General features: G+C 33.8%; 1 protein-coding gene across 3 annotated transcripts in view; it reads left to right on the top strand.

Annotated features, from left to right (window-relative positions):
* Nipbl (NIPBL cohesin loading factor) overlaps positions 1-23,449 on the top strand; it is a 162,544-nt gene that overhangs the window by 54,960 nt on the left and 84,135 nt on the right. For 2 of the 3 annotated variants that reach the window (XM_027401313.2, XM_027401315.2), the window contains exons 2-6: positions 11,799-11,941; positions 13,056-13,221; positions 15,631-15,758; positions 18,153-18,252; positions 18,920-19,071. In XM_027401313.2, the coding sequence (XP_027257114.1) occupies positions 11,878-11,941; positions 13,056-13,221; positions 15,631-15,758; positions 18,153-18,252; positions 18,920-19,071 (610 nt within the window). In that variant the 5' untranslated portion in view covers positions 11,799-11,877. Of the gene's footprint in view, positions 1-8,079; positions 8,102-11,798; positions 11,942-13,055; positions 13,222-15,630; positions 15,759-18,152; positions 18,253-18,919; positions 19,072-23,449 lie in introns of all 3 variants that reach the window. The other variant, XM_027401314.2, reaches the window with a different exon arrangement.

Below are 23,449 nucleotides of genomic sequence, written 5' to 3'. Positions count from 1 at the left end.
CACCCCACATAGCCTAACTTCATTGTGTGTGTGTGTGTGTGTGTGTGTGTGTGTGTGTGTGTGTGTGTTATATCCTTCTCCAGATCTAGCTGGATGAATGTAGTTCTCATCCCTCATCAAGGATACTTTTTGCAACAGAGACCATTATAGAAAAATTACAACCAATCAGAATGCAGAGTTATAAACCTACAACACAATGCATCTACAACTCCTGTACCTAAAGTTCATGGATCATTATGAAAGAAGAGATGGAGAGACTGTAGAACCATAGGACAAGAGATTTTTGCTGTGAGAGTTTGTCTCCTAGAAATATCAGACTCTATATGCATGTAGTCTGTATGGCAGCCTAAACATGATGACCACTAGACACTATAATGTGAAAGGAAGAAAGCTCACATGCCTCAACCAAAGACAAAGAACTAAAAGCAACAAAGAATGCTACGTGGGAAAAATAGTCTTTCCCAGGGAAGAGCACACCAATTGGTTATCCAGTATCAAATAGTCAGTCCTGAAACATATATGTACAAGTAAAATTATATAGACTGGGCAGATTGTATTTAGGTACACATGTATGTATTTAACAACAATTAAAGAAAAAGAGGCCATAAAGAGATCAGGGAGGGACATATGGGATGGTTTGGATAAAGAAAACAAAGGAAAGAATGTAATTATATTATAATCTCAAAAAATAAAATTTTCAGAAATATGTATATGTGATTTATGTATGTATATAATAATATAAGTTTTGTGTATATTATTTTAACTAAATATGAAATAATATGATATTCCTATGGCTTTTTCAAACATCCTTGGTGTTATTCCCCACCAGCACTGTCCATGTTTCTATCCCTTACCCTTCAACAATCTTTCCCTTTTCCCCATTATTGCACCTGTGTCCATCTGTTCCTTCTGTATAGCTTCCCCACCCCCCCAACTGCACTCCCTTTTTCCCTTATTCATATCTCTATTTATTCTGGGTTATATACTTACATCTAAGAATTCAGAGCTAGGATCCACAAATAAGAAAAAAATTCAGACAGGTTTGGTGGCACATATCTTTAATCTCAGCACTCAAAGCAGAGGTATGTGGTTCACTGAGCTAAAAATCAGTCTGGTCCACATAGGGAGTTCCATGCTAGCCAATGACTACATAATGGGACCCCCACCCTGAGGGAGGCAGGCAGATAGGACATAGGGGAGAAGAGGAGAGAGAAAACATGGCTGAACAAGTATCTGTGGAGTAGAATGTCAAGTCCTTCAGGCAACTGCTTAGGAGTGGTGTAGTTGGGTCATATGGTAGATGTATTTTTAGCTTTTGGAGGATTTCCCACACTTAACTTCCATGGATTCTCTATCAATTTTCAATCCCATCAACAGTGAATAATTGGTCCCCTTTCCTCACATCCTTGCCAGCATTTGTTTCTAGCTGATCTTATCCCATAAATCTTAAAGTAGTTTTAATTAATTTGCATTTCCCTATTTAGTAAGAATGTTCAACACTTTAAAACTTATTTCTTAGCTATTTTTACTTCTTTCAAGGACTCTGTTCAGATCCATAGTCCACTTTTTAATTGGGTTGCTTCTTTTCTTTTTGTGTTTTGTTTGTTTGGTTTTATTTTGTGAGACAGGGTCTCAACCATGTAGCTTTGGTTGTCCAAGAACTCACTATGTAGACCAGGCTGGCCTTAAACTCAAAAAGATCTGCCCCCGAGTGATAAAGGTGTGCCACCATGCCCTGCTTGCTTATTTTCTTAGCTCTTCTTTTCCTTTTTTAGTTCTTTATGTACTCTGGATATTAATCCTCAATCAGATGATAACTGGAAAAATTCTCTCCTACTCTGTGGACTTCCTGCTTACGATTGTTTCCTTTGCTGCCCAGAAGCTGTTTAATTTTATGAGGTCCTATTTGTCTGTTGTAGGCCTTAATTCCTGGGCAGATAGAGTCCTAGTCAGAAAGTACTTATCTACACCTATATTTTCTACAGGGTTTTTTTTTTTTTTTTTTTTTTTTTTTTTTTTATTGAGTGTTTCCCTTCCATGGCAACTTGCTTACTTTTTCCAAATACTATGACAGCCAGTTCTCAGGCTACCTATGTCTTCTTCTAGCAGTTTCAGTGTGTCAGCTTTCACATTGAGGTCTTTGATCATTTGTAGTTGATTTTTGTGCAGGTTAGAAATAGAGTTCTAATTTCATTCTTTTACATGTGGGCCTTCAGTTTCCCTAAAGGTGCTGAAATTTCAAACTCAGAAAATTAACAGAAAGAAGGAAACTTAAAAGTTAATTATCCTTAAGTATACTTAATATAACCTGATACTGGCAAAGAAAAGTTAAATTAGTTCGTTGAGTCCAGATAATTTAATATTACAATTTAAATGAAAGTGTTTTTGTTTACTTTGCCTTTCTGTTTCTGTGTAATAGCTAATTGTGTTAATATGTAATTTGAAAGCTAGGAGGTGCTGATTTTTGTTTGTATTGTTTTTTAAACTGGAGACTGAAGGAGATCTGTAGGGCAATGGGGACAGGAAGATGCAAAGGGGGAGTCCAAGAGGAGGACACGGTCAGAGAAGTTTATATTGTTGTTACTCATGAAAAAAGTAGTCAGTTGTATTGATTTTTGGACCAATTATGTGGGACCTGAGGCTAGCTTGTTCATTGAATTTAACATTGTCATTGTGATTACTGACTGTGGTGAGGCATTTGGAGAAATGATGCAAGTGAATATATAAATAGTGTGAGTTTAAGAAAAATTAGGACATGGGGATAGATAGCTGAAGAACTTTGTGAAAATAAACAGAACTACTAAGCAGTAGTTGGAGGGGAATCTAGCAGTCAAGATGAGGCTTTTGTTTTGTTTCATTGGGAATAGGGAACATTCACCAGGTAGGGTATTTCATGCTAATTAGAATGATTTGGTAATAAAAATTAATACAAAAGGATTGCTTGAATGGTACCTTTATATTACAGCAAAAAATGAGATGTAAGTTGCAGATTATACACATGTATTCTGTTTTGTTTTTACTTGGTCTCTGTATTCTTTTGGTTTCTGTTTTGTTTGTTTGTTTGTTTGTTTTGTTTTTTCCCTTGAGACAGGGTTTCTCTGTAGCTTTGGAACCTGTCCTGGAACTCACTCTGTAGACCAGGCTGGCCTCAAATGTACAGAGATCGACTTGCCTCTGCCTCCCAAGTGCTGGGATTAAAGTCATGTGCCACCACCGCCCAGCTGTGTGTATTCTTTTGAATTTTTTTCCAGATAATTTTCTTAATTATCTTAAATGTATATGGGTGTTTTGCCTTCGTTTATGTCTGTGTACCTGGTATGTGCTTAGTGCTCATGGAAGCCAGAAGAGGGCATTGGGTCCCCCAGAACTACAGTAAGCCACCAATATGGGAAGAGCAGCCAGTGCTCTTAACTAAGCCCTTTCTCCAGCCTTTGATCTTATCTCTTTAACTAGAAGAATTTACTAAAATATCAGAATCTCATCCCGTTTGTTGTCACACTGAGTTGTATTGATTAATGAATTACTCGCAGATCTGTATCATATTAGGATAAAAAAAATCAAAGTTGCCATAGTTTCTTGAAATTGTTTGTAGGTCAGAGATGGGCACAGCTGTGCACACTTGAGCTAAAGGCTAGCCTGAGTCATATATTGAGAACCTGTCTCACAAAACAAGAAGAAGGAGAATGGAGAGGGGAGGTGGAGGGGGGAAGGGACAATTCTAAGGCAGCTAAATGTCACCAGAGATATCAAGGCTAAGGCAATTTATAATTTAATATTAACACAGAAGTTTCTGTATATCCAAGTTTTCCTTAAATTTTGTATGCATCAAAAAAATCTTCACTGTGTGAGTACTTTAGACATTACACACTGATCATTTCTTGCTTTCTAATGATGTTGAGTCATCAGTTTGGAAAAAATTGGCCAACTTTCATTACAGTAGTTTATTAAATCTGATTTTTTTTTTAACTTTCCCACTTACAGTAGTTGAAAGTCTGCCCTCTTGTGGAGTTCTTAGATTGCAGATTAAATTTCATTTTGATCAAGCATGTTTTGTTTAGACCCGAGAGCTAACTCTCAAACATTTAAAACCAAAATTTAATTTAGAAAGAAATAAAATAGTGGTTTTTCTGTTTTGTTTTATTTTTCTTGCACTTCTAATACTGCCCATCTCTGTTTAAGTAACAACCTTTTAAGTTAGTCTCTGTTTGGGGAAGCAGATCTTAAAGACAGGCTGTGTCATTTGCAACATTAGGAAAACCAATTGTTTTTATGCTGGGGGATAGACTAACAAAGCAAAACATAGTAACAGTTTTCTTCTATGAAACCTTTTAGTTTTATTTATTTACTTTTTTATTTTGAGACAGGATCTCTCATATAGCCCTGTGTAGCAGTGGACTTCCTTGATCTCCCTGTCCTTCTGTACTCCCAAATGCTGGGTTTACTAAGCATGTACTACTACACTCTATTTATGAAGTGCTAGGGATGAACCCTGGGCTTCCTGTGTTCTCGGCAGTCACTCTGTCCACTGAGCTGCATCCCAAAACTCAACTCTCTACATTTTATAGTTATCATTCTGAGATTCAGGGCTATTGTTTTCCTGATGCAGTTTGTATAATTGTATATAGAGAAGGTTAGACTTTGTCTAAGTACTCAGTCCTCACTAAATCTAAATGCCACTATTTAAAGTCAGTCCATGAGAAATAATGGGAAAGAAAAATATTAAGGCAAATTCTTACTGTCTTATTTCTCAGCAAGCACAACTTCATTTTATAAACTGCTTTTGAAAAATTGCAAATCCCAACCTGATTTTCTTAGAGGTTAACTTTTTCCTATATAATAAACTCAGTGATATAAGTATACCCCTCTTTGTTGTGTATGTACACTTCTTTATGCATATATTATGATAGAGCTACATGATCTAGGCATGTATACATAAACATTCTTAGTTTGACCATGATGACTACAGGGGTCTTCTAAAGATGAAGCAAATTCCCCATAGTAGCTTTGTTTCATTTTATATTGTTCTCACTTAATGGTGGTAATTTGGAATTTTAGAAAGGCAGAAATGCTTTAAAGGAAGTAAATTTTCATAGTGCAGTAAGGCAGGGGGTTGCTGATGGGTAACTTTTTGAGCTAGGATTTGTGGAAGATCCACTCATCCATGTATGAATATAATGTAAAAAATCTGTTCTTGAATAGCTGATAAGGAAAGAGAATCTGATTCTGATGATTAAGTAGTGCAACATGAGATTTATTTACTTAGCCTCTATAGCTTTTGAAGATGTATATCTTACACATTTTCCAAATGGATTTGAAGCAGTTTATGAAATTAAACAAAATTAACTGAAGTAATAAAACATGCTGGTATGTGTATGTGTCCTGCTCATGTAGATGTGTATGAAGTCCAGAGGTTAATCTGAAGATGTTTTCTTCAATCATTTCTCCCTGCTTTTTGAAACAGGATCTGTCAACCTTTGAGCTTGCCATTTAGACTTTGCTTGGCTAACCAGCCGCCCCCCTCCCTCATCCCCCTGCAGGATCTACTCTGCCAGGATCACAGGCAGGCAAGCACTGTACTTACTGAGCTATCATCTCCCTATCCCTAAAATGGGCTAGTTTTGAACCTTTTCTACACATAACAGGTTTTACATTAACAAAGAAGGAAAAGCATCAAATAGTTTAAATAGTCCATATTTATTAAATTTGGGTCAAAGATCAAAATAATCTTATAATCACATGGCATAAAGATTTTGAATTACAGCAACAGACATTTGTATTCTGTTCTTGGGCTAGGCTCTAATTATTTCTCCCTGAGAACTTAAACAAATACTTAGCTTTTAAAACAACTTTTTCTCTTTTCTTTGTACCTTTATTGGCTTTTTTTTTTTTTTTTTTTTTTTTTTGGACTTAACAATGTAGGCAAATCCTTATATCCTTGACTGACAGCCTTTTTATGTGCCCAAGAACTGGTTTAGAAACACCTGGATTCAGGCTGATTGTGGTGCCAGAGAGGTATGTGATCCTAGCTAGCACTCAATAGGCTGAAGCAGAAAGATTGTGAGTCCAAGACCTGGTCTATATAAGGAGATTCTACTTAAAAAAATTATAAATTAATATAAAAAATGGAAAACACTCAATTCAAATGTTATCTCTGCTTTCTACCCATGTAGCTGCAAACTTTTCAGATCCTAAGGCTTCTATTTCAATCCAGGAAATAATGATAGTCATTATAATAACCTTCCTATGATATAATTAGGAAAGGGGTGTGTACATCATGTGAGCATGTACAGGTAAAAGTGCTTAAAAACAAACCTTTATCCAAAATGTTTGGTATCAGAATTGTCATGGATTTTTATGTTTGGGTATGGTGTTTATTTGTTTTGTTTCAATTTGGGACTATTTGTATAGGCACAGTGAGATATTTTGAGGATGAGACCAAAATCTAATCATAAAACTCATTCATGTTTCATATACTGTATGCACACAGTAATTTTAAATAGTATTTTATATATTTAACCTATGTGTCTATGTATGCTAAGTATATGTGCCATGGCACATGTGAGGAGGTCAGGAAGCTTTGTGGAGTCAGTTCTGTTTTACCTATACATAGGATCAAACTCAGGTCGCCACAGGCTCAGCAAGCTATGTTACTAGCCCAGATATGCCTGTGTTATAACTCACTATCACATAGTGTCAGTTACAGAATTTTCCCCTTGTAGCATGATGTCAGTGCTGAAAAGCTCCAGTTTTTGAAACATTCTATATTTTTATCCTGTGTTAATATATGAATTTTTCCTGAACTATCTCTGGGTTTGAGGGGCGAGGGGCTAGTTAAAATTTGGCATTGATTGTACCAGGGCTTTGCGCAGGCAAGACAATAACTCTACCATTGAGCTACATTCTGTAGCATAGCTGGAATTCTCGCTATTTTTATCTGTTTCTTAATTACCAGCTTCCCACTTTTGAAATTTCCAATTAAATATTACATTGACATCTAGATTATTCAAGTCCAGAATTGGACCATTATTGCATGCTAATATTCTGACAGAACTTTTTGCCTTCATTCTCTCTCACTACTACCCCATCTTCCTTTTGATTATTTTATTGCTCTTGTGAAATCCTGATATGGGAAGGAAAGAGTCAACATCATATGATATGCAGGCTTTTCTTTTCTGACCATATGCTCTGGTCAACCTGTTTATAAATACACTCTGCATACTCTGTCTAGTATCCTTTAACATGTGGCACAATCCCTTTTGTTTGCCTAGCATATAGTATCTGATACAAAATTGACATTGGACACGTCATCATGAAGGACCAAATAGTGTAGAAATGTTTGTTATGTTGAATGTCATGTATAACTCCGGGAATACTTGTATAGATTTGTGTGAGCTAGTCATCAAATCTAACTTTTAACTGCCCATTCAATAATATTAGAAAAAGAATGCACCACATTTGTGTGTCTTATCTATATCTATATATATATCTATCTATATATATGTGTGTGTGTGTGTGTGTGTGTGTGTGTGTGTGTGTGTGTGTGCGTGCGCGTGCGCACGTGTATAAAAGGTGTGTATATATATGATAGTCTGAGATAACATAATAAGCAAAATACAGAAATATAGTGTTACAATACACTTTTATTGAAATTTACTACATTCCAAACACAAACCTAAGTACTTTATATCTTTACATATATTAATTCAGCTCATCTTCACAACAAAATTAGAAATAACAATTACCTGCTTCTTACCGAGGTTCAGAAATATTAAATAATTTGTCTTTGGTCACCTTGTGAAAGAACTTAAATAGCTTAGTTTCTTTCTTCTTTGACTACATGTTGTCCCTTTTTCTTGGGGGAGGGGTCTTTCGGGACAGGGTTTCTCTGTGTAGCTTTGGAGCCTGTAGACAAGGCTGGTCTCAAACTCACAGAGGTCCACCTGCCTCTGCCTCCTGAGTGCTGGGATTAAAGGCGTGTGCCACCACTGCCTGATTTTACATTTTAGTTATGTAAATGGTTCATGCGTTTGACTCCTGCTGTATGATCACAGGCAGATTCTTATCTTCTTTGTATTTCAGGTTACTCATCAAAGATTGAGATGTAAGTATACTTAAGTGTTTTAAAGCAAATTTATAATACAGTTAACTTTTCTGCCCATTTTTCAGTGCTAAAATGCTTTATAATGTTATGTTTATATGGGTACATTATGTTTTGAGCCATGTATATGATCAGTTCTTCGGGGTATATTTTTATGTGTACAGGGATGAATGTGAGTGTGAGTGAACACTTGTGCACATATGGAAGTCAGAGGACAACCTCAAGTGTCTTTTCTTTCTTTGAAACGGGGTCTCACTATGTAGCTCTGGCTAGCTTGGACTTCATTGTGTAAATTAGGCTGGCCTCAAACTCACTGGGATCTACCTGCCCCTGCAAGGATGGTGGTGTTCCACCTCACTCAGGCCAACTTTTTTTTTTTTTTGTAGAATTTCTTGTTGCCCATCTAGGCTGTGTTGGCTGGCTAGTTAGTCCCAGGAGTCCACCTGTCTCTACCTCCTTAGCACTGATAAAAGTATACTTCATCATACCAGGCTTTTTAAAAATGTTAGTGGGGGTAAGGTGGGGTGAGGTGGAATAAGTAATATGTGCATGCTTCTCTGAAGCCAGAAGAGAGAGTGGAATACTATGGAGTTAGAGTAACAAGTGGCTGTGAGCCCCCAATGTAGGTGCTTGGTAGGTCCTCTGGAAGAACAGCAAATGCTCTTAACAACTGAGCACGATTCTAGCCCTGCCTACAATATTGGTTTTGGTTTGTTGCACAAGTGAAAATCTTTATGCTTGTGCTGCAGGCACTTTATAGACCAGGTTATCTCCCAACCATGTTCAAGGTATTTTGTAGAAGTGAAATTCTTTGGGCAAGATAACATGCACATTTCAGGCTTTGCTGTATGAGACAAAGTCCTCTGTCTGCCATCAGATATTTTATTACAGCCCCATACCAATTTGAATATTATTATAATTTCTGCCAATTGTTTTATTTGCATTTATTTTGCTTGCATGAAGCAATCATAAAATTGAAGGGAAATTAAATGAATAAAAAAAAATGGAGTCTTTCAAAAAAATCCTTGGCAAATACTTACCAGTTCCTTCAGACTTATTATAGTATACTAAATTAAGCGTTTACCGGTAATATCTTCCCATAACTAAGCAATCCTTTCATTAAACCACAAGCCATTCTTAAGATCTGTTGTTACTTAGTATATTTTGTTGATTTATTTATGAAAATTATAATGGATATTTTTCCTATTTTCTGTATTGGCATTATTTCTGGTTTCATAAAAGTAATTTTTGTTAGAAAGTGAGAAGTCTACTAAAAATAGCATTCTTAGGTTAAGAGCATTGATTGTTCTTTCTAACAGAAAGTAACATTTCCACAGATTACTCTTAAAAAGTATAGCTAGAATTCTAAGCATTTCTACCAATTTCTGATCTTCATACTCTTGGATTCCTGTAAAATTAATATTGTTGAGCGATGCAATATTTTTTTGGTCTGTAATCATTTCACTGTGTAGTTAAAGCACTGCTGCCTGTGTAGATACTGTTATGTCCCTCCCCCCTTTTTTATTCCATTTTGAATTTACATCAGAGAGTCTAAATACATGCACACCACTAAGAGAAATACATTCTTGTGATTGGTTTTTTTTTTTATTATTCCAATTTATATATGATCATTTTGAGCCTAAAATCCTTAGCTTGAGATTGGATTTGTTGTACATGTTATTTAGTAAAATAGAATAAAGAAGTCAGGTGTTACCCAATAGAACCCTCTCCTTACTGTTCGTTAGTTCCTATCTGAATCAAATATGCTTAAATATGGGAACTTACATGGACAATGATGAGCTATAAATGAGTAACAGTATTTTTGTGATGTTCTGTAAATAATTTGCATTTGATGGTTTCTTTCCAGTAATTACTAAGGAATTTGGAGTTTCCCTATTAACATAAAGTTAAAACAAACACATTGTTTTTTATTAGTGACCTGTTTCAGATTTTAATTTCTAGCCTATATTTTAAAGTGTTTGATGTTGGTGCTAAATGTGTAGTGTTGCTTAAATTTCTTCGTTGAGAGAGTTTCAAATTGATTAACAAGAGAAGTCCACATTGGAGCAGAAGGACTAGAGTATAGTCAGTGGTAAATACATCTTTCGTCTATTGTTTCTTGTGCCATTTCTTTCAGTAGGCTTCTACCAACAAATTTTATTAGTCACCCATCAAGGAAAGGTGGGGGGGGTTGTGTTACTTAGCTGCCCATTAATAAGTATATGTATACAAATAATTTTTAATAGAAGACAAATGTTTATAGTGACAGGATAGCTATTACATCTCTAAGGAATTGGGTGCTGTCCTTCTATTTGCCTAAGGATGTTCACTTTGTAACTGCTAAGCCTTACATCTATGTTTTGTGTAACTTGTTTGCCTATATTTATAATTTAAAACATGTGGAAGGATTCTGAGTACTACTTTTATCTACTTAAAAATATTTTTGAGTGGTGGAGGTGTGTATTGTAGATGTGTTTAGGCCACAGCATACAGTCCATGTTGGAGGACAACATAGGGGAGAGGAGTCAGATACCTCCTTCCACTCCATGAGTTCCAGGGACCAAACACAGATCCTCAAGCTTGCTGGCACCTGGCTTTTACCTATTAAACCATTTTGCTTGTAAAGTAGGGTTAAGATGTATGGATAAGGGAAGCCAATTATATCAAGTTTGTTTTTTTTTAAGTTTATGACTCAAAAACTTCTAGAGGTTCTCTTAAAAGTAACTAATAAATGCAGTGTTGAAAATGGAAACATTTAAACTAGAAGCAGTTTCTGAGAGGTGTAGCTCAGTGATGGAGTCTTGTATGAAGCCCAGGTTTCAATTCCCAGCCCTGAGAAAAGAAAATCAATAATGGAAATAAATTATTTAGGTTTCTAGTTTAGCCCTGTGATGTAATTGATGTATCATATACTAAAATGGTTTAATGAAAGCATGTTTTTAGTTAATACATAGATCGCCCTAAGTTGAAATTAAGATGAAAAAGAAAATCTGGAGACACTGAAAGGGAGAAAACATTCAATATTGCAGGGTATCCTTTGTATATGTGTACATACATTTTTTTTTTTTTTAGAGAAAGAGGATGCATTGCATCATTATAAATACTAAATACTGATCTTGAATTGTAGAATTTAGAATAAAGGAGAATAAAAGTCTTTTTAGATAAGGAGACTATCTTAGTGAGATATACACACATATGAAAACACAAGAAGAATCTTAAGAATCTAATGAGATAGTCCTCATAAGAGAGTAAAGTCTATTTGAGAGAGTGAAAAGAGAACTAACTAGACAAGAATTGAAGCCAGATTATTAAGTAAAAATTGTAGTTAGAGTTTGGAAAGGAATTAAGTGTTTAGCAAGTTTGAGTACCCCTCTCTAGCAGTATATCCCAGTAGTTAAGAAATAGACTTTGAAGCCAGATTATGCCATTTGAATTCCAGCCCCACTAGTTAAACTCCCTGTAATTTCCTTATTAGTAAAATGCAGTAAACAATTGTATCCTGCTGGGTTGTTTTGAGATCTAAATTTTAATGTGCACAAAGCATTTTGCAGAACTTCATATGTGGTAAGTGGTATATATGGATGACTTTTTAAAAATAGATTGAACAAATAAAAGCTGAGATTTTTGTTTTTAAATGCTAGTCATAATTTGATATAGTTCTACAAATAATTATGTGGTTTTCTTTGTGTGTGTGTTGCAGGGTTTGGGAAATGGAAAGTAATGACAGCTGGCACCTGAACTAAGTACTTTCATAGGCAACACCATTCCAGAACTTCAGGATGAATGGGGATATGCCCCATGTCCCCATAACTACTCTTGCGGGGATTGCTAGTCTCACAGACCGTAAGTTTGGATAATTTATCTAATATAAGATCTGCTTTTTGCTAACATTCATTTTTAGAGACACTTAAAATTATCCTAATGTCACAAATAACAGAAAAATGTATAATTTATTTGGTTGATGTAATTGTGGGAATAGCAAAATTAATGTTGCCACCTAATACATAAATTTAATTTGTTTCCTTTTTCCTTAAGAAATGGTAATAAGATCTTGGTTACAAAAATAAAGATTTTAAAAACAATGACACAAAGCTCTAAGAAATGCTAAAACTAAAGGGACATATTGACAATCAAGAATAAAGATTTTTATAGCAAGCATTTATAAAAACAGCACCTGAAATTGCTTTCCAACAATGAGAACTTGACAACCCATCTTACCTAAATTCTAGTGGTGCTGGGTTTTAAATATCATGTTGCCTATTGGTGTGAGCAGTATGACAATTATACTATGGAGCTAGTTTGAAATTACCTCAAAAGCATGATACCTGATATTTTAGTGAAATTTCTTAACCTTTAGGCAAATTAACAAATCCTCATTAAGTGTGCTGACATGAAATGGTGGAATTTAAGCTGCAAAATTTTGTTTGTTTGTTTGCTATTTAGAGTAGAATGGAAAAAACTTCAGGAATTTATGACAAGAATGTTTTATTGTTCTTCAGGAATGTTGTACTCTGAATATTCTACTACTGGGAGCTATTTGTTTTTGTCTATTAAGCTTTTAAAAATATCAGTGTACTGTAGAGTCAGGTATTGTTCTTGGTTTATTTGTCTGAGAATGCTACTGATCTCATCCATCTTGTAGATAAGTCACCTTCTAACCTTACATTCCAAAGCTGTGCTTTATTTGGTTCGTTAAAATTTTTAAATGAAAACTAAGCATGAATATAAAGAAGCTAAGTGTTTCCTAGTAGAATGTTCTGCAGTGATCTGCAGTGTTTTGAGAGGGATGGTTTCTAGGGTTGATTGAGACTTTTTCAGAATGAAGAGTGATGCTTTCAGTCATTTTTCACATTGATACTTCTAACTTATTTTTACTCTTAAAATTTATATAAATACACACGTGTATATAAAGACTTATTGCAGTCTGATTCCAATAATGTGCTTTTATTCTGACTAGTCCTGAACCAGCTGCCTCTTCCATCTCCTTTACCTGCTACAACTACAAAGAGCCTCCTCTTTAATTCGAGAATAGCAGAAGAGGTCAACTGCCTTTTGGCCTGTAGGGATGACAATTTGGTTTCACAGCTTGTCCATAGTCTCAACCAGGTATCAACAGATCACATGTAAGTACAATCAATTTTATATCCAAAAGTAAAAAGTTTTGGTCTTGTGTATCCCAGGCTGGCCTTGAATTTACTGTATAGCTGATGTTCTGCTGCTACTTCATGAGTGCTGATATTACATGTGTGTGCTACCATGCTTAGGTTATGTGGTACTGGGACACAGATCCAGGGTTTCATGTATGCTGAGTATTCATTCCATTAGTAAAGCTATATCCACAGCCTACTTTTGGTCTTTGAGACAATCTCACCTTATAGCCCAGTCTGGCCTCAGACCTGCTGTCCTTGTCAACCTCTTAAGGGCTAGAATTATGCCTGATTCATCACGAAAGTTCATACATTATTTTTAATGTCAGTACCCATCCAGAAGTGGAGACTGATGCCATTGGTTCCAGCATCAGGGAGACAGAGGCAGGCAGATCTCTATGAGTCTGAGGCCACCTGCTCTACATAACGAGTTCTAGGCCAGCCAGGGCTACCTTGTCAAAAAAGGAAGAAAAGAAAATGTCAGTATCCAAATGAGAGTATAGCCAATTTTGATGAGACGTTAAAGAGATTTAGTTAGGTCATAGTCAATTTGTGACAATAGTTTTGACCCACACGTATTTATGCAGATCTTTTCAACTTGTAGAAATCATCTTAACATCATCTGTACAAAGATTTAAATGTGCTCATAAAACTTATCTCCCCTTTTCTGATAGTACTGAAGTAATTAAAGTTCCTAGACACTGTGCAGTAAACTCAAAATTAACTCCATGGGAAATACAATATTTTTTTCTTGGAATTGACTATAGCATTTGAGCATAGGTGCATATTTTCACACAGTAGACTTCAAAAATAAAATTGAGCTAAACAGTAAGAGTGTACTTAGTATGTTTTGCACTATGGAAGTAATATATACTTCATAAGATTAACAACACAAAAATGTGTCTAACAGTATAGTCTGGGTGCAGAGAGATGATAAAGTACATGCCACTCAAACCTGATAGTACCTAAGTGCAGTCCCCAGAGTACACATAAAGGTGAAAGTAGAGAACCAACCTCACATCTGTGTCATGACATGTGCATACATGTTACATGCACACATATAATGACAAACTTTTCTCAAGGAAGATCTGTCACTTTTATCCCACTATAACGTACTATTGTATTCATCTAAATGTTCAACCATTATTAATTTTTAAAATTATTCATTAGGGAAGAGGTGAAGCATATTAGATACAGAACATATTTGGGGGACAATTTCCAAGTTGACTTAATTGAACTACTTATTAAATGTGACTTTTCTGGTGGAGAAACTAAGAAATCTCTGCTTACAACCAGAAGGAAGTACAATGTTCATATTTTAATCACTCTAGAAATTTCATTGTCTAGATACTACATACTTGACATGCCTATACATATTCTGTAGTATTTTCTAAATATTTAAAGAGGTAGGGAAAGGGCACATAAAAAATTAGGATTTATTTTATAGGAAGTTTCTTTAAGGTTATTCCCAGGAATTTATTGAGTCCTTCTGTTGGGTGCCATCTTTTAGGTCTTTAATATTGAATCCAGTGAGTTTCTGTGCATTCATGAATGCCCATGTATGTGCCAGGGTGGGTGGGTTTGTGGAGGTCAGAGGACAACTTTGACACTTAGTTCTCAACTTGTACCAGGCTGAAGCAGCATGTAGAGAACAGTGGTATCTAGAAAGCAACATTGAGTCTATTGCCATGCTTCCATGAACATGCCCAATGCCCTCTGAGCTCAGAAGCTAAGCAGGGTTGGGGTTACTATTTAGATGGGACAGTGTGAAATTGAAGACACTGTTTCCAAACAGACATGTCTATTTTAACTTGCTAATTACTTAGATGTTTGCTAAGAATTGCTAATGTGTTTATTTTAGCACTTGTTTGGTTTGGCCTTATACCATGACTTTATTTGAAAAACCAGTATAAGAAAGGAAAAATCACATAACCTATATATGTTCTGTTAATCAAATATGGCAACATTGCATATTCATTGGGAGAACAATCCCAAGAAAGTCACACTCACTCATTTTCAGACTTAAGGGAGAGTCAAAATATTCCAAGTCCAAATAGTAGCTTCTTAAGATTATCATCACTTCTATATCTTTTAATTATTGAGGAATATGTAATAGATTTTGCTTTTCTTTCTTAAAATAAACATGAACATTCTTAAATAAAATTGTTGTTCTGTAAAATTACAGTTTCAGCTTCCCTTTCCCATGCCCTAGATAAAGTATGGGGATGTTGTCTATAGGCACTTCTATTATTTTTAATAATTTCCTTTCTTCTGGGGTTGTATCTCTGAAAATCCATACCTCGGTCCAACTGAAGTATATGTTTTTATTCTGTATGTCTTCTTAAGAAATCAATCATGGTCTTTTTTTTTTTTTTTAAATGCCAGAGAACTGAAAGATAACCTTGGCAGTGATGACCCGGAAGGTGATATACCAGTCTTGTTGCAGGCCGTCCTGGCAAGGAGTCCTAACGTTTTCAGGGAGAAAAGTATGCAGAACAGATATGTACAAAGTGGTGAGGTTCTTTTTTATGGTGCATGTTTGTGAATCCTGTATCAGAACTTGTTTTAGATATAATTAAATTCAAGTGTCTTTAACTAGCTGGCATCTCATCTACAAATGTCTATATTTTAAATCAAGGCAAGAGTGAGAAGGAAACTTAATAATATTCTTGTGGTTTAATACATAATTAAATTCCTTGGGATTTAAAACAAAATTTTGAGTTTGTTTTTTAAGGTATCTTGAAATGTATTTAAGTGAACTTTAGAAATTTTGTTTTTAAAAAATCATAGATAGTTTGGAAGAAATTTTTCAGTAATGAAAATATAGGAAATCATTCATGGATAATTAAAGTACATTTTTTGTAATCTGTGATTTTAAGTATGAATTTAGATAGTAAATCATTATAATAAAAAGTTTACAACATTCACCATATTTAAGTTACATGTTTTAATTCTGTACACATTTTAAATGCGTAATTACTATATATTGCTATAGATCCTATTTGTGAAAAGATAAAGTAGAATTTTAAAAATAATTTGTTAATACTGTTGTCATTTTTAAAGGCATATTTCATAAGACAAGGTTTAAAAGTTTTTAAAGGTTAATTTATGTAGATTTATGATGTGGGTCTGTGTATATGTAGGTGTATATGTTCGTGTGCACATGTCATAGCGATCACTCACATCTTTTATATTTTGAACCTGAAGTTCATCAGCCAGGCTAGGATAGCTGACTACTGAATTTCAGGGACTCACCTGTCTTCACTCTCTTTTACTACCTACCCTGGTGCTAGAGTTAGAAATGTATGGCCTTACCCAATTTGGTATATGGGTTTTGGAGTTCTAAACTCAAGCCCTCATATTTATGTAACAGAACAAGTACTTTACCAAGTGAGCCATTGCCTATCCTTAAAAAGATAACTTTTTGTCCCTAAATGTAAATGTGGTTCACACATAGACTTTTTACTATATGCAAGTCACTATAATCGTAATTCTTTGGAACTTAGGGGTAATCAGAAAGAGCTGTTCTGATTTTACTTGCCCCTTTATTTAAATGGTTGCTACTTTCAAACTAGTAATTTCAGTATTACCCAAGAAATGACTGTTAATTGAGAGGGAGAAATTTTTTAATTCCTGTCTTATGCTAATGCTTTCCCCAATCAACAACAAAAAGAACAATCAGGAACAGTAATTATAGTCATTAAATTATTAAGTTACAGAATAAAACTACTTTGTACTGACGTTCACATCTTTAATAGTAGCCTTTGAGGTAGTCTTGAGCCCTAACCTCATTCTGCTACTGATTGTAGAACTATAGTCCCTTCTGTAATGTTACTGCCAAATAACCAGTATACCCATATACCTTCTGTTTGAATATTTCTGATGAAAGATATCTTTCATGTCAACACCAAGAAATAAAATTTAAATAGTAATTTGATTGAAGTTCCCAGAAGCCATATAAGAAAATCAGGGTTAGTTGATTTAATTAACTGAATTTTCCTGCTGCTTCTTTACAACAAAATGCCATTTGTGCATCAATCGAGAAGCAATGTTGTTGTTGAAAAGAAATAGAAGAATCTAAAACCTGGAGTAGGAGAAATGGCTCAGTGGTTAACAGCACTTTTATAGAGAATCCAGGTTCTGACAACTGTTTAAGTCCTGTTCAAAGAAATCCAATGTCCTCTTCTGGCCTCCAAGGGGACCTGGCACACTTGTGGTACACATATGGATAGGTAGGTAGACACTCATACACATAAAATAAAAGTAAACCATAAAAAAAGTAAGAAAATGAAAGCTATCCTCATATTTTCATTTACTAATGAAATACTCTTTTGAATATTTTGGATAGAAATTTCAATAACTCCAACTTTTTGTCCATAGATAAATTTATAATAAAACCTAGGTTGAAACAATTAACTTTGTGAAATTAAGTTCCTAAACACAGAAAAGGTATATGCCATAAATATTTCTATATAGTAACAACAATAATAAACTAGTTAGAGGCCTATATTAAAAGAAAGTATATGTAGAATTTTGATAAAAGCTAGATGAAGTGATTTAAAAATTCTTCTTAGTTCTAAGGCTGAAGGCTAATAGGATGTGTATTTAAGGTTGGGGATGTAATTCAGTTTGAACACCTACCTAGTATGTATGATGCCCTATGTCAATACCTATATCCATAAAAATGGTTAGCATCATCTCTATTTCCAGTACTATACTAGTTGTATTAAAAGTGTGTTTTTATAAAATAGATCGTACTTGAAATTTAGTTTGCCTAGTATCTGTGTATTGCTTCCTCAAACCAAAATCATTTCTGGAAGAAAGTAACTTTTAAATGTTTTTAAAGAATGCATTAACTCTTTATTATAAGAAGAAAATAATATTTAGTGTTTTTATCTGTTGCACAGGAATGATGATGTCTCAGTATAAACTTTCTCAGAATTCCATGCACAGTAGTCCTGCATCTTCCAATTACCAACAAACCACTATCTCACATAGCCCCTCCAGGTAAATAGATAGCTATGTATATGTCACTTATTAAATATTACATTCTATGGTTAATGAATATGCCTCTGAATATCAATGATATACATCTAAACAATCATGAATTATATGTAAAAAGTAGTTCTATGCTTAGTAGTGCTCATGAACATTCACCTAAAAATGTTGCATGTGGAATACTGTAACATATTAACTAAAGAGCTACCGTATTATTAATTGAATTTCACATAGAAAAAGTTTGATAAAATAAATGATGTGTTTGGGATAGTAATGTAGTTGACTGGTAGAATGCTAACCTAACATGTACAAAGTCCTGGGTTCAGTGGCTTAATTTCTAGTAGCACTACCACCTTAAAAAAAAAAAAAGTAATGTGTTTATTGTAAGCTTTGTATAAATAACAAAATTTGGAAAGCAGACTTTATTGTAAGAGTCATAAATTGGTATTCCTAAATAGAATGGTGATTTTTATGTAGTAAAAGAAGTGAACTTTTAATTTGATGTGACTCATTATATTTTGAATGTGAATAATTTATATGCTATTTTGCTGTTTTTCTGTTTGTATAGATTTTATTATATATAAATTCGAATTGAAAGAACTTTGTCAGTTAAATTTCAAGGAATAGCCTGTTCATTTCTTTTCCTGATATACTTCATTTGGGTTTTGGGTTTTAGCCGGTTTGTGCCACCACAGACAAGCTCTGGGAACAGATTTATGCCACAACAAAATAGCCCAGTGCCTAGTCCATATGCCCCACAGAGCCCTGCAGGATACATGCCATATTCCCATCCTTCAAGTTACACAACACATCCACAGATGCAGCAAGGTAAGAAAGTTATTTGTTACCTAAATAAGCATATTAATTATTGGATATACCTAAATATAATTCTAAAGAAGCTCATTTTGCATAAACTAAAATAATGTACATGTTATCAAAAAATTTTTAACTGTGGCTTAAATTGTTTTAAACACATTAAATTTGTTTTTTGGTGATTTATCATTGGAATAAATAGGGCATTGCCATTGAGTCTTTGATTAAGTTACTATGTAGTTATATTTTGTTATGAAATTAAGAGATCTTTTAATTGAGTTTCTTTTTATAGTATCATTTTATTTTATATTTATAATAAAGAAAATTATAATTTTGATACAGAATTTTCTGAGTTGAATTACTAGTCTCAGTTCTCCATATCATATGTTTATATCTATATCTTTTAAGGATTATACTGTCTCATGACTACTAAATAATTTATTAGCAGTACAGATTCTTAACACACTTTAAGTATTTAAAAAGCAGGAATTTTCAAGGGAAAAAACAGAACAAACATCTGTGGTTTTGTTTCCCATAATTATTATCAAAATTTAAATACTAATGTTAAGTTATTATTTCCTATATATGTGATGTTGATTATATTGTTATGGCTGTTATTATTGTTACTATTATTATTGTGTATAAAGCCAAAACTTAGTTTATTTAAAAACATTTTACTTACAAACTTTTAATTTTGTCATCTATCAAAACAGCCAACTTCTAGTTTCCAATATAAAATGTTATATTGAGACGATTTTACAATAACTTGAAGAGAAACTTGAAGGCAAATCATGTATTTGAAATACATATTGAATTTAATGTCAATGCTGATCATACTCAAGTGTATAAATGTAGTCTTAATGTTTGCTGTGTAATAGTATAAACTGACACACATGGTATTGGGGACATTGTAAATATAATAAGTCAAAGGACAAATACCTAAAGAGCACTTTTAAAATATAAACAGCCATGTACAGGGTGTATGTGCAAAAGCGCATCATTTGTACTCATAAATACTGATGATGTTGGATGGTAGATCCACCCGCTTTTTGAGCAAAACAGATTTTTCAAGATTAATTAAAAGAAAAATATAGTTGAAGGCCCTGTTCTACAATAAGTCGTTACTTGGATTTGCTCAGATGCCAGGAACTTGAAAACACTACTCAGAGTTTTGTCTGGGTACATGGTAAGTCAGTAGAACAGAAAAGAATTGGAGATAGGGAAGTTTAGAGTATGAGAAAGATAACATTTAAAAACTTTTCTACTTCTTAGTAAAAATTAAACAATACAGAAAAATGGCCATGCCCATGAGCCTTTTGTCAGCGTCTTCCAGGAAAAATTTTTTCTTTTAAATCAGTATTCACTAGAATATTTCACTTATAAACACTTAATATTTAACATCATCTAATACACAGTCTGTATTTCATTTTCACCAGTTTTATTTGTCATAAATATGTCTTTAACATGCGTACTTTCTTTTTCAAGGTATAATCTAGTTTCTTGAATGTTGTTGTTTTGTTTTGTTTTCTTTTGACTTTTTCCCTCTTTAAGAAAAGGTGTTACAGTGTGGGTCAGGCCGGCCTTGAATCCCTGTTCTTCCTGCCATGGCGTCTTTGGTGCTAGAATTACAAGTATTCACTACCATTTCCAGCTCTTTCAGCTCTCAGTCTAAATGATTCTGTACCCTTTTTCCTTCATCATACCAATTTTGCTTTGTTTTATGTGATATTGGCAGTTCATTGTATGGTCTCCTGTGTGTTAAACACATACTTAACTGAACCATAGTTAGTCTTTTGTTGTTATTTTGAGACAGAATCTAAGTTACCCAAACTGGCAGTAAACTTGCTCTGTTCCCCAAATAAGCCTTGAACCTTCCTGCCTCCTAAGTAGCTGGATTACAGGTCTATTGACTAGATTTGGCTCTGATTTGTGTGTGGTGGGGAATTAGCAATCTTATTTCATATTCTAGACTTTACTGTTTTCTCATCATATGGCTTGGTTTCTTCTCATATCCTTTATATTTTCTATCAGCTAGAAATATGTTTTAAAGGATTTATTTGTTATATGTATTTTTGCAAGGATATTCCATAAATGACGTATACTCTGTCATCTGGAAGTATACAAGGCCCAATAACCCACTTATTTGTAGTTTTTTGATGGTACCATGTGATGTGTTCACTGATCTAAATACAGTATGTATTTTTTGTAATTACTAAATAATCTGGGTTGATACTACAAATACCCTATTTTCTAGTAATCTTACAGAGAGATCATCATCCATTTATTCTGGGTTTAAGTTTTTTCATACTGGTTATTGGAATGTTGTAATAGTTTCAATTTTCATTCAAAAGGTGATGCCTTGAAATCAATATGTAAGAATGACTTAATAAATAATCTACACAACAAAAATACAAATTTTTGGTAGAATGAGAAAAACCTGTTTCTGAGCAGATTGAACACCTAGATTTGAAAAAAAGAGAAAAAGAGATTAACCATAAATTTCTATATGAGAACATAAATATGTGATTACATAAGTATATATTATACATACAATATTGTGTATATACCAAGGTATATAAAAATTATTAATATATTGTGTATATGTGTTGCGAGATTCCCTTCTGGGTCCTGTCGCCACTTCAGCACCCAAAATAAGACATGGAGACTCTCTTAGTTACAATAATGTTGGCCAATATCTAGGACTTCTATTGGCTAACTCTGTCTTAAATATTAACCCATAACTACTAATACATATATATTTCTCAAGGTCTTATCTTTCGAAGAATGCCAGACTCGTGCTTCCTATCCTCCCGGGATCACATGGCAGCTTCCTACTACATTTCCCAGAATCCTCTTCTCCTAGTCCCGCCTATTTTGCTTCCCTATTGGCCAAGAGTGTTTTATTCATTAACCAATAAGAGAGACATATACACAGAAGGACTTCCCCCCATCATATATGTACATATTCTATATACGGTGTTGAGAGCAAATCAAAAATTAACTTATGAACTAAAAATAGGCAATTTATTATTATGCAGCCAATATATACAGAAGAGTTTAACAGATATTTAAAATAATTATTAACTTGAAGTAACAAGTAAACATATAATATAAACTGAAATAAAATTTACATCAAATTGGTAGATATTTCACCTTCTTAAAATGGATAAAAGTTTATACATATTTTCTGAAGAGTTGTTTGCATAGTTTATAAATTATTTATTCACTCACTGGGTTAAAACCTCCTTTAAAAGGTCTAAGGGATAAAACACCTTTTTATCAGGTTTCCAGAGCATTTAATGAAGACTCACTCAAATCTTTAACTGTTTTGTAAAAAAAAAAAAAGGAAAAAACGAAAGAAAGACATTAACACTTACCCAATTCACTTTATAATATTAAATAATAACTGAATTCTAAAATCGGGTGAGGTGAAGAATATGAGGAGGAAGAGTATGATGCTGTTAATATCTGTTCATGGAAACAAATTCTAAAATTGAGACAATTGGCATTACCAGCCTTTATGACAAAATTGGATATATATTAGGAATTTAAAATATATAATTATTGCAATTCAAATGGATAGGGGCAAGGGGACCTGTAAGCTCCTTAGTTTATTTTAAAAATATTACTGAATGATAATAAATTGGTACAGCTTTATCCTGCTATTGGGTACCTAGAGGAGATAACTTGGAAATATTTTTCTTTAAATCATGTGCAGAAGACATGAGTGCCTGTAGTCACCACTCTAACTTAGTGAGCAATGGGTATCCTAGATAATAGGAGAAGCATATGACCTCTCTACATATCTAATGTCAATGTGTGGATATACTTATTCGCATGTGTGTGCATGTGAAAGGAATAACTAAAATGTTACTTTGAGTATAGAACTATCTTTGTAAAAATTTTAAAAATGCTAAAGAAAAGATATTGTTTACTGAAAGTATTCTTTGTAGTCCCTGAATGTACATTAAACATGAGATTAACCATATTTTACATACCACTAAGCAATTACAGGTATTATTTTAACTATCAGTAACAATCCTAAAGAAAACTGCAAGAAACCTTGTAATTAGTGAAAGATGCAAATGACCTCTGTTAACAACATGATAAAAAGTGAAACTGTGTTGCCCTGATAGATAAGAATATCGAGGTTAAAGTTACTTTTTACAAATCTATAAACTCAGTATAACATTATCAGAAATTTGAAACAGAGTGTATTGTGAAACCTAGGCAACTTCTAAAAATCATGTGAAAGAATAGAAGTCTAAATGGGCAAGACATTTTTTTAATTTCTTATGTCTTTTGATATTATAATTACATCACTTCTCCCTTCCCTTTCCTTCCTTTAAACCCTCCCATATATGCCTCCTTGCTCACTTTCAAATTCATGGCC

This window comes from Cricetulus griseus, chromosome 2 (genome assembly GCF_003668045.3).
Source record: "Cricetulus griseus strain 17A/GY chromosome 2, alternate assembly CriGri-PICRH-1.0, whole genome shotgun sequence".
Lineage (NCBI taxonomy): Eukaryota > Metazoa > Chordata > Mammalia > Rodentia > Cricetidae > Cricetulus > Cricetulus griseus.
Note: the sequence above shows the minus strand (reverse complement) of the source record. Positions and strands in the feature narration are given on the sequence as shown.